The sequence below is a fragment of the Catharus ustulatus genome, chromosome 1 (genome assembly GCF_009819885.2).
Source record: "Catharus ustulatus isolate bCatUst1 chromosome 1, bCatUst1.pri.v2, whole genome shotgun sequence".
NCBI classification, from domain to species: domain Eukaryota; kingdom Metazoa; phylum Chordata; class Aves; order Passeriformes; family Turdidae; genus Catharus; species Catharus ustulatus.
Window position 1 is genome coordinate 139,468,609 of NC_046221.1, and position 12,573 is coordinate 139,481,181.

The window sequence follows — 12,573 nt, forward strand, 5'->3', positions numbered from 1 at the left end:
CAGCAGTAACAAGCCATTTACAACACCCAGAAGGCGTTTGTTACTTTTAGAAAGAAATATAAACTCTTTCCAACACTTGAACAATAGGAAATTAATTCTCTGTCAGTAAAAGCCAGAGGACAAACTAAATATTTAAATGGCCACTGAGGACTGAGGTGGAAGTGCAGCTTGTAGACAGCTATACAAATCACTAACAAACCTTAATGAATATTGGGTGTGGGCATCAGGGTCCTGTCAGATTTGACACCATGTCCCAAGTAGCTTAAGCCCAACACTCAGGGAAAGGTGGAGACCTCATCAGGTCTCCAACATCTGGGATTTTATTTGTCATTTTGGCATATCCTGCAAGCGCAAAAGAAAGAGTAAAAGGGGATTATCCTGACAATGAAATGAGTTACTGAATCTTGTGATAATGAAAAGCAGAAGAATTCTAATTCCTTTCTATAGTCCCAGAGGTGGAGGTGCGTTTATAGTTCTGCAGGAGTATAATGTAGGAGGGAAGAACAGATGGCCTAAAATCCATGAAACAAGACACCATCTAATCCCAGGAATGAGTACCACTATTAATCCTGGTCAGATTCCCTACTGATACTTTTGTAATAGGGTTCAGAATTGCTACTGATGAACCAGTGCCTTAACTTCTGAGACTAAAAAAAAGAATAAAAATTTCCTGGTAGGTTGTTTAGTCAAGGCAGTGTGCACTAATTTTGTAGCATTGCATTTGCTGAGTAACTCAGCTTTGAAAGTATTTCAGATGAAATTTGATTCAGAACAAATATGGTTGGGTTTTTAATCTCTTCAGCTTTTATTGTGAAATTAATTAGTACTTATTTTTTGAGACTGGAATTTCTTTTGATAGTGGGATCCCAGTGCTGTATGTAGGTATGTAGGTGATACAGTATTTACATGGAAGTCAATTTAATAGGCTGTTTAAATTAATGAGAAAATAGATACAACAGTGAAAGCTGAATGGTTTTTTTACATTTTATGTTTTCTGTGATGTTCTTCCAGTTCAATCTTGATTTTTCAGTGTGAGGTATAGAACACAGAGGTTATTTCCTCTTAGTCTTAGGTACCAGTTCCTTAAGCTTTTTAAATTATTGAATTACTGACATGTTTCTTCTTTTTCCATGTCAAGAATATTTTTATGGAATGGAATCACCAGCTTGCTGCCCAGACAAAAGGTGCAGTTTCATAGGAAATTCAGGTTATTGTAGTCACACATTTCCACACACTGCCTTGTGCTAGCTCAGTTACTAAGGTAATCATTGGATTGAGCCAGGGAACCCATTTCTTTGAAAACCAACTCAATAATAAAAGTTTGCAGCAAGATTGACTCCTTCAGCTGGCTCACTGGACAGGTACACTTTAATGACCATGCTGGCACAAATGAGAATACAGAGAAGTATACAAAGGAGGAAGGATTAAAGGGAGAAGACTAGAATAAGCCTGGACTTGGACTGTCCTTGATCTTCAGGAGCACATCTCAAGAGTGCAGGCATTGGTTGGTTTGTGTGGCCTAGGTATGTCTGTCAAGCCTTGGACTTCCACGGGCGTCATTGACTGATTTCTAGAGGCCCAAATAGAGCTCAGCTGCTGCCAGGCACTATCTTCAGGATGGTTTATTTATAAAGATAAGTTACCCTGTAGTTCACAGATGATTTAGTTTACTAAAGCAGTTAAAATTCACTGAATCAAGTGTAGAGCCAGAGGAGCAAGGCATCAAAGCTGTAACTCTAAATTAGCTTTGTGGTGATTATATTGGGATACATTTTGTGTGGCATCCACTATTTTGTAATGCTTTATTTGCTGGGCAACCATTCAGTGTGTGATTTTTCAGCTGTGCCAAGTATCTACGACTTTAAAGGTCAGTGATATTAGTAGGTACCAGCTATCTCCTGCAAATAAGCCAAAGTTTTCAACCAGCCACCTAAAATTAAGATGTGAAAATGCATAGATCTTTTTCTAAAGAACATTCCCATGTCCATCTGTAGAGCTGGACTAAGAATGTTTAGCTGCTTTTCTGAAACCTGGTGGTATCTAAAAATAAAATGTTTATGATAAAAGAAACAAGTACTACTCATATCAATATAGCACTCACTTTTGAAAGCTGGACTCACAGATGCAAAATGAGCACTCTTTTTTTTGGTTTATATTATGCATTTTTCTCCACCTAATTGGAACAACATAAAGCAATATGGAGCTTTACAAATATATTCTAAATTATTGTACTCCAAAGACAGCCTTGACCTATATTAATATGCTCTCTGTGATCAGGCATCACAAAATCCAAAATTACCAAATCACCAAGTGAATTGAGTTTTTAAGTTATTTAGTATGCAGTAGTGTAATGAACATGATGTACCTGCCCAGTGATTCTTTAAGGGAGATGAGCTCATTTCAAATAGATAACCATCTTTGACTTCTCTTCTGATTCATCACTGACCTGAACTCCATTTGAACCTTGTTAGACACAAAACAAGCAGGATTCCTGGCCTGAGCTATAAAATATAATTAAGCCCTTTTGAAATGATGTGTAAAAGAACATAGCTTTACCCCTACTATAACTACTACCACCACCACAACCAATAAAGTTAAATCAACCACTGCCTGTAATGGATTAAAATAATAAATGTTCCTGGATTTTAGTGTTTGAAGTACTTGAAGAAAACAGGCTCCCAGCAGCCAGTACTGCTGAATGCATGGGGACATTTATTAGTGATGAATTCAAGGGTTTTGCCTGTTTAAGATCATTACTTTCTGTTTACCGTGTGTTACACATCTCATGTTTTTACAGAGCCCATATGTGTCCCAATGTAATGCTGAAAAACTCTCTTTCACTAAAGAATAGCTAATTGGTAACATCTAAGTATTGTTCTCATGGGGAGAATGAACCATCATAAGATTCAGCTCGATACTAATGAGAAATCCAGTGCAGTCAGTGGATTGTTAACTAAGTCTCTCCTGGAAAATTGTTCTTAAAATTGTTCTTTATTGTGCCTCACCATTTGTTTGCTACTGCTGTTTCCAGACTCAAGTAAATTGGCTGTCTCTTAAATTAACTGCAGTATTTCCCCTGTAATTATTTTCACAGCTTTGTTACCCTTTCTTCTCAGAAGATGGTTTGTCAAGAATACTTGTCAACAGAGCATTGTAAACTGTAGTATAACTACTCAGTATGTGATGTATCTACAGTTTTCTTAAGAGGAAATAATTGTGTAGATAGTTGTACCAATATATTAGATATAACGGTACATTTACATTTTTGTGGCTGTTTTAATGTCACTGACAATCTGAAAGTAGCTACTGAAGTTCCAAATGTGAACAGTGAATGTTCAGAACCAAGTATCACAGATTATTACTTTATTAGAAGTTTAGTAAGGAAAACCACTTGCCAGTTGATCTTCAGCAGCAAGATTGTATCTCTGCCGCCCAGGCATGGAGGACCCAGGGGAGAGCCTGGATTTCTTCCTTCAGAGGGTTCCAGGATCCCTTGGGTGGGAATACATTTGACAGGCGGCTGCTGGCAGTGAAACCACATCACTCACACGCCTCTGAACCAGCATGGCTGGATCTGTGCTCTGGGACACACTCCTGCTTCTCAGCTGCCCCAAAGTCAGAAAAGCAGTTTTCTTCATAGTGCTATTGTTTGTAGCAAAGCTACTGTCGTTTCAAAAGAGAGCTAAGTGCCAGTTCAGTGCCATTTGCTACCTTTGTTAAAATACATCTGTTTTCATTTTCTTAATTCTCTTGTCCCTATTTGAAGTTTGCCAATTAAAATCATGTTCTGTGTTGCATTAGGTGACAGTGCAGTGAACCAAACAACATTTACAGCTAAGGAAGAGCAAATGCACAGGGAATAATAGAAGGGAAAAAGCTCCTTCTGTATTTCTGCTCATTTCATTTGGAGTTGATTCAAGTATCAGCACTGAAACATTTTTGAAAACAGAAAGTCCATAGTTTATGTCAAAACATTGTCTTTCCCTTTGTTAACCAGGAAAAACAAATAAAGCTCTTTCTTAATACCCATATTGCTCAAACCCTAAAGTATCATTACTGTAAGGCAAGGATTGTTTTTATATATTTGCTGCATCTATTAAAATGGGCCAGCTCTTTCTTTTACTATTCACACAAACAGATTTATGCACACACAGCAGTTTAACAAGGGTGAAGCTTCCTATTACTGACAAATGCTAGTGCAACTCTGCTATAATTATATATAAACCCTAATTTAGCTATGTGTAAAACTGTCTTAGGGTACTCAGATTCTATGAGATGTCTTTGTAAATCTTAGCATAAATCAAGTATGTACTGACTAAAAAAAGATGTTAAAATATCAAAGTAAATGTCTTTAGGTAAATTTTTTTCTGTTGTAATGATCTCCACCTTTAATTTTGGAGCAAGGTAATTTCTTGAATGTGACAAGTATATAAAAATACCTGGATATTCCTTTTGAGCATATGTTAGTGTATAGATGCATTTTGTGGTGCTCTTGTGTTTCTGGCTGGAGTCTGACGGGGATGGCTGGCAGCATTTTTTAAACACTGTCCAAAGCAAGTGCTTCATATTTATTAGTCTCTTGGAGGAGTATTTTAAAAGTCATGAAACTATTTGTTCCTAAAAGTAAATTATTGCACGTACTGAAAAGTGCATTGGTGTTCATGAGCCATAATCCAAACAGCACACGTTAACTTCTACATGTCACAGCAATCATTTATGGAGATACATTGCTTCTTTGTGCTGCCATCTCAAGTTCACTTCAAATGGAGACTATGATTTAATCTATTTAAACTGAAGGTAGACTTCTACAATAGAGGTTTATGAGAGATACATTGAAGGACTGACTGAAAGTAGTGTGTGGGAAGGCAAAAACAAGGGAAAATTATTTTGTGTCTTTATTTTTCTGAGGTGATTGCTTTAGTCATGGGAAAGCACTTCACTGACTGAACATATACTTTCAGGATTTCCATAGAAATAGTACCCTATTGAAACTTCTCTCAGACCAGAGATCTCTTTACTTATTATTGCTTTTTAAGGTTTGTGCATACTTGTTCTTCATTTGTTTTCTTTAAGCTTCCTCAAAACATCATTTCATGCTAGTTTGTCTAAATGCTCCCTGGGTTGCATTTTTTAACAGTGAACAGTGGGGTTTTTATACTGAATCACTTCATCTCTGAAAGGACATGTAGATACAACTCCTAGAAGGGACAAGGGTGTGATTCTTGTCTACACAAGAGCAATCTGGGTCATAACAAGAAAAATAAAAACCTCTTACTGAGTTCCTGAGCTTTTCCTGGTATTTGTAGGACACAATCCATGGATGTGTCTTGTAATATTTCATGTATTGAAAACTAACCAACACTTCCTTATTCTTAATTGTTTCTTCATTTCTTATTGTTTGCTTAGCATTTGAGAAAGGCACTGCTGATTTTGAACCAGCAGTATTATGTGCTGAATGCTCAGTTCTGCTTCTAAGCTGTTGGATATTGTGTTTTCTTTGTACTTTGTGGAGCTGAGATGACAACACAAAGAAACTGCAAAGCATAATCCTTCCAAGTGTAATCCCAGTGAAAGAAAACATAAATAAAACCACTTGTATTCTGGCATTCCTTTTCCCCTTTTGTTATTTCTGCAACTTGGCACATATTCCAATAAAACTATAGGAAGAACATTGAAGAATTTTGCAGTAGTTACCAAGAAATTCTTCTCTTTAAAATCAAAATTCCATATAGAATATGAAAAAAAAAGAATTTCCAAATATTGTAAAATAACTAACCATAGCAGAGTATTGCTGTGTGTTGATGCTAGTTTTCTTGATTATCACTGAAATTCAGTGTCAAAAACCACCTTGAACAGATCTGTCCCATAAGCCTATTACCCATGAGAGCAGATGCAGTATTTCAGAAGCCAGCCTAAATAAAAAACCCCAAAGCTAGAACTCCTTTCCCAGTTGGTGACAGCAGTCCTGTTCATTGGCATGGATGATGGTTTGTTTGAGCCCTTGATCGTTCTAAACTACAGCTGCTCAAGGGAGAGAGGCTTTAGGTTTGTGGATCCTACTCAGGTTGGACACAATTCAACACTATCATTAGTGTGGGCACTGTTGGACTTTCCTAGGATTTACTGGTTTAAGGTAAGATATGCGATGTATTTCCTTCCATTACAAAAAATAGTGCTTAGTGTTATGGAACTGTAAGCCCCAGGATGCAGACAGACTTCTTGCTTGGATACTAGGAGAGGTTCATAGGAGAAGTTATACTGCATGGATTCAAAGCAGTGAGTTTTGGGGGGATTTTTCTGTCAGCAGAAAATAAAAATATAAAATGAAACTGTATCTTGAAGCACCTGTGTGTAAGCCTTAGTGGGTTTTTTTTAATCTTTTGCCTTTTGTAAATGTCTAATTTCCTTAGAAAAATAAGCTGTGTGCATTATAAAGTAGAGTGACATCCAACATTCGGGGTGTTGAGTCTAAGTATTATCACCAAAGGAGATAAAAGTTAAGCCAACCTCAGATGTAGTATTTACCATGTAAATATACAGAAGAAATAGAGATATTAGACATGGTTTATTTTATTAAACAGTAATTTGAAGTAAGTTAAATTTACAAGAGCTGGGATATTTCTAGATGATGTTTTTATCCTCAAAATGTTTGTGTCTTTAATGATAGTATGTAAGTTCTGTCATAAATGTAATCTGCCATTATCATTTTTAGATTTCATTAAGCTATATAGCATTCAAAATGTTATGATATGAAAAGTTTAAACTCTTTTCTGAGGAAGTGTGCATTATATATTTTGAGATAAGCATTTGCTTTGAATTATTTGAATTCAAACAGTATCCTTCTTCTCTTGTTAAGTACTCCTAAGTCTAGGAAGGTGCTATGTTATAGTAATTAACCTAGACAAAAGCAGAGAATACTGTTCAAAATCACTATTTCTTATCAGTTTGGGATATGATCAAGTGAAGCAGCTGTTCTTGTTCTTAATAGACTTTTTTGAAAAAAAAATTCGCAGTTTAATGAAAAATGTCTCTTCTCATAAACCTTAAAATACTCAGAATGCAAGAAGTCATGTTTTGGCAAATGGTTCTTTGTAAGGAATGTGGATGAGACATACCTGCTCTGTAACTGCAACATGGTAAAAAGCCTGGTTGAGAGCGTGGGAAGAGAAAGCTAAGTTAAAAAACAGGACATTAAAAAAATTATAGATATTTTTGCCCAGCTATGATGCCCTTGCTTGGATAGGAAAGTGATTGTCCACACCAGTATTTCCAAGAAAGTCAGTGGGACTACTTGTGTGAGTAATGGCTTGCAGGCAGGGATTCCCAGGCTCACGGTCAAGTGAATTCAGGAAATAAGCACAAAAATATTGGGAGAATAACTGCCAGTGGGATTAAATTTCTCTCTCTCCTTTTAGGAATCCATGGATCATCTTTAGTCCTTGACATAAAAGATTTCTTACTTAAAACAAGTCTCAAAGAAAGAGCCAAATCTCTGATAGGCCCTTTTTGCTGCTCTGTTAACATGGAAGCCAAGTGGTGCAAGCACAGTGGTGATCCTGGCCCAGAGCAATCTGTTCCAAAGATCTACATTGATTTGAGAGGAGGACTGCTGCAGGTCTGTATAAGATGCTTGTGGTTGTGCTGTTGAGTTGGACTGGCTTTGGATGATTGAGTTTTCATAAATAAATTGCTTGAAAGCCTTTGCATCCAACAACCAGCTGCTAGGTTGGGGACTTTTGCATGTTTGATTTGGGGGTTTTTGTTTTACCTTATAAAATATCTACTCTTCCATGTAAAGTGTTGATTGAAAAATTGTGTATAGTGTTTTGGGTTTGATTTATTTTTTTTAAATACTGCATGAGCCCTGTGTTTTAGCTGTATGTGTGTGTTCCTTAAAACTACTGGATCAAATTACTAACACTTAATATCTTGGGTCCTGTTCTGATGGGTGTGTGTTTGTCTGTCCATGATCTATGTGTCTGTAATGCCTGGGGGTAGCCTTAAGAAGTACATATCCTTTCTTTTTAAACTTACACAGATTTCTCTGGGGAGTAATTGCAAACTGTTGTTTGTAGCAATTAATAGGCAGCTTTCCATGCTATCCTCTCCTTTTTGGAAGTGCCCACAACTTGAAATCAGTCCAGGAAGCATGGGAGTTCTTGAAATGAAAAATAGATTCTATGGGGCTTAAATAAGTGGGCTTTAAGATATGTCTTGTTTTAATTATTTTTATTGTAGTAACTATACACACCAAATGTTTTAAAATAAATACATAAATCAAGTATATAAAACATGGAAAGGAAATTTTAACATTTAATTGTGTCATTACGTTTTTTCCCAGAATTGGCATTAGAAGGTCTTAGAACCACAACATTAGAGATAAGGTTAATCAGATAATACAAACTTAGAAAAACGTGCATCTTGATGAATAAATAAAGTCAGTTTGTTTCTTTGCTCCTTTTTTTATTTGTTTTTCACAGGTACTTGGCTGACTACCTCTATAGAAATGCTCATTTTTTTCCCAAAATTCTGGGTTTTGACAAGTACCAAAAAAAAATCCATAAATTTCAGAAAGCCATTTATAGTAGAGTATAATTAGGGAAAAGTAGCTTTTGCAGAAGACAATTAAGTGTTTGGTCTGGCAGAATAGATTTGAGAATGCTGACAAATCAGTAGCTGTTCCATTTCAAATTAACTTATTTATGGCTAATGATTTTACCAGCTCTAAACGTGACCTCATCTATCACTAATTTGTATTGCAGCAGAACCTGGAGAGCTTATGTAAAATCAGTGCCTCACCTCTGGATATTGTAGTAAGAGTTCCTGGAGTACCCAGCTGCCTACAAATGAAATGAATAAAAGTGTGAGGGAGAAAAATGTTCTTCCCTCCTCTGTCAGTGAGCAACTGGGGCCTCTGAGATTGGCTTAGAGTGGCAGAGAGCTCCTGTGGGGTGGTGCTAGAGCAGGTGTGGTGTTGGAACCCTGGAAACAGGGAGTTTTGAACTTTCTGTGCTGACAGCACTGACCCCCAAAAGAAAACTGCTTTTGACCTGAGGCCTTGGAGAAGGCTTCCAAAATTGAATGATAGCACACTGATGTGTAGTTTGAATAGAAGTGTGTGATTTCACATGGTGAAGGATTTGGAATTTGTGGTTTTAGAATATAGCAATAGGTATGGGACAAGATGGAGGTTTTAGGGTGGAGGTTTCTTTCTTTCTTCTGCACTTTCTTCTGGGAACGTCAGGTGATACTTTTTAACCAGATAGTACAGTAATTTCACAACTATAAGGCGCACCCTTTTGACTAAAATTTTCCCCCGAACCTGGAAGTGCGCCTTATAGTCCAGTGCGCCTTATCTGATGTACAAAGTTGCCACATTTGCCACCCTGGAAGTGTGAGCCATGGGGGGAGCCAGCAGTGCCACGGCAGCTGGGTGGAGGCAGGCCCAGGGGCCCGCGGCACCGCCCCTGTCGGGTCCAGGTGGGCCCGGGGTCCCATGGCTGCCAGATTGAAGCGGGGCCTCGTCCAGCAACCGCACAGGGGGAACTGGGGGCGGAGCCTCGCTGCAAAAAAAAAGTGCGCCTTATAGTCCGGTGCGCCTTATGGTCGTGAAATTACTGTAAATGCCACACTGAGGGTCAAGGGTGTTTGGTCATTGGGTCAAAAGTAAAAATAATTTAGGTGTTAGTTCTTAATTGGACAATTACAATGTCTCTTGTAACAAGAGAGATACATCACCATTTCTTCATTTTTAGCTTGTCAGCCAGAAATGCTGTAGCACTCACTGTAACATAGATAAGAATTAATAAACAACTGAGTCCGAACACGAAATTCCATTCCTCATGCTTTTAATCCCAAATCTGACTGAAGAGAAAAAGAAAATAAAAAGTGGTAGCGTGGGACCCTGAGACCAGAGGTACTGTAGAACCCCTAGTGGAGGTGCACTAAATTCAGGGGCTGACCTGCCTAGCCTGGGAGTGTTTAGCTCAGGACTGGCTGTAGATGTGTTTCAAGAGGCTCTTCATTTATTCTGTGGGCTTACTTGTAGATGCAGGGCAAGAAAAAAACCTGCCTTCTTGGCAGCTATACTTACACGCCCTTTAGGCATATTTTGATTTTTTTTTTCACATTTGAGAGTTGGTATTTCCCTATTGAAAAATTTGCAGTGCTCTTTATGTGCATCCTTCACTTTACTCACACTCTTTCCATGGACTTTTAAGTTACTGTCTGGGGATTTTGGTTTCATCCCACACTGGTTTCATATCTAATTTCTGTATCAATTGCTAGTTGCTTCCTTGTCTTCCATGTTGCTTCAAGGCCTGCTTCTGCACATGAAGTCTAAAGGACTTGTCCCATTAATTAATTAATTAATTCTCTGAAACAGGGGCTTGATTTGAAAAAAAAAGCAATGCTTGTCAAAGCTGGGAGAAAGGAATGCCTTCTTGCCCTTTATTTTACTACAAAGTATGTGAATCTTCTGGGCTTTGCATGCTCAGTTTTATTAGATATTCTTCTGTATTTCTTTTTTCCACTTCAGAAAACTTTAAACCTTTTAACTTCCCTTGGAGGACTGGGAGAACACCCAGTTCATATGCTTCAATTCTGTGCTTAAGATGATCTTTTGTAAGTCTTCTCTGCCACATTCTTTGTTTGTCACTTAGTCCTAAATGTATTCCAGAATTCCAGCTTTGGAACAGCAACCTCTTTGAAGGCTTTAAACTTTGTTTCTTTGAGGGGTTTTTGTCATGTGTTGAACTGAGAAACCTGTGACCAGTTCTAGCATTACATGCAGTTCTTGAATAGAACTTCTAAGATCTGTGGTCTTCCAGGCAGCATCAGTTTGATTTGTTACATGGTAGGAATTAATGTTTTCCTTCAGATAATGAAAAGGGAGAATTTGACAGTTTTGATATTTTGTTGCTTCTATTATTAATTTTTACATTAAGAATGCTTGCAGGCAATTAAGTTGTATAAACTTCCTGTTGTTTTGGGGACCTGTTTTTCCATTCAAAAATGGCTGAATATTTGTATGTAATTTTTTCATCTTTTCTCTCTCTCTCTCTTTTTTTTTTTTTTTTTTTCTTTTTAAAGGTTTTCTGGGGTCAAGAGCATTTGAACTGTTTAGTTCTTCTTCAGGAGCTTCTGTGGCAGTACCTGACTAAAAAGGGCAGTGTAGAGACATTGGTACCTGAACGTACAAACCCCACTTGCTTTTCTGCAGAAAGGAATCAGGCCTCAAAAACTGAGCATACCTCAGATGATCTGAGAACAGGCCTGTTCCAGTATATACAGGATGCAGGTAAGAAGGGTATAAGCTTGGCTCTCTTTCTTTTTTTCTAGATTATAAAGTAAAACCAGTAGTAACCTATTAGACATTAATTGCCTCTTACAATGAATAACTTTATGTTTTTTGGAAAAGCAGTTGAAAAGACATCTGCTAGAATTAAAAGGAAATACTTTTAAAGGTTTTTGATTTCTTTCCATTAAGCTGTAATGTTTTAAAAGTCAGGGAAATTTCTTTTTTATTTTCTCTCCTTTTGATTCTTAGGGATTTCTTTATAATCACTTTGGTTTCATAGACCAGCAGATTTCTTTCTAGAAATTGTATAACAGATTATAGCTTTCTTTCATTTGACAGAAGCACAAAAGCTGCCCAGTGCCTATGAAGTTGTGTTTTACAATGAAACTGAGGATAGTCCAGGAATGATGCTGTGGAGATACCCAGAACCCAGAGTGCTCACTCTTGTGAGAATTAACCCTGTTCCTTTTAATACCACTGAAGACCCAGATATTAGCACTGCTGACCTTGGAGATGTTCTTCAGGTGGGTAATGAGTTTTCTACTTTCAGTAACAAATTAAAATGTTACTGCTGTAAAATGAAAGTTTTCAAACTCAGATTTATTAAAAATGAGTGCAAAACAAATGTCAGGAGCTCTATGAAACCAATATGAGGTACATTGCATTTAGTTTCAAAACTACTTGTATAAACCTTTTACCCACTTACCTCTGAAGTTTTTATGTTGCAGAATAAGCTAAGTGTATCAGTTTTAGTTTGTGACCATGCAGTTTTTGTTCCTTTTTTTTATGGTTTCATTCATCAGTCTTTGCTTAAAGACTTCATTTGGTTTGAAACTGAGACGTGAGGAAAGAGCTGTTCTAAAATTTCCAAGAACTAGTGGAGTCATTGAAGTAAAATCTCCAATCTGGCAGTTCTCTCCTGTTTCTGTGATGGCAAATAGCTGCACTGCTTCTAGTAAGATCCACAGATTCTGTTTTCTGTCATTTTACCTTGAGAGGGTTGAAGAGGACGGTGCAGTTTGACTGTGTGACATCATGGAACTTCTCTTTGAAGGAAGGCTGGGGGCTGCAGTCTCTGTGCCCCAAAAATAGATCATACCTCAAAATTACACTGATCCTTAACATGCTGGAACTTTTGCTTTCTCATGTATGCAATCAGGTCATTACATTTTCTCCTGTCTAGTGTAATTCTTTCTAAATTTATGTGTTCCTTGCATACATATTTTGATTTTAGCTCAATTTTAATTCTGGTAATCTCCATTTCCCTTTTGTAT

General features: G+C 37.3%; 1 protein-coding gene across 5 annotated transcripts in view; it reads left to right on the top strand.

The window, feature by feature from the left end:
* Positions 1 to 12,573, top strand: part of VPS13B (vacuolar protein sorting 13 homolog B) — a 427,554-nt gene that overhangs the window by 336,468 nt on the left and 78,513 nt on the right. For all 5 annotated transcript variants that reach the window (XM_033079391.2, XM_033079426.2, XM_033079417.2 and 2 more), the window contains exons 37-39: positions 7,416 to 7,615; positions 11,092 to 11,299; positions 11,639 to 11,823. In XM_033079391.2, coding sequence (XP_032935282.1) covers positions 7,416 to 7,615; positions 11,092 to 11,299; positions 11,639 to 11,823 — 593 coding nt within the window. The remainder of the gene's footprint in view (positions 1 to 7,415; positions 7,616 to 11,091; positions 11,300 to 11,638; positions 11,824 to 12,573) is intronic.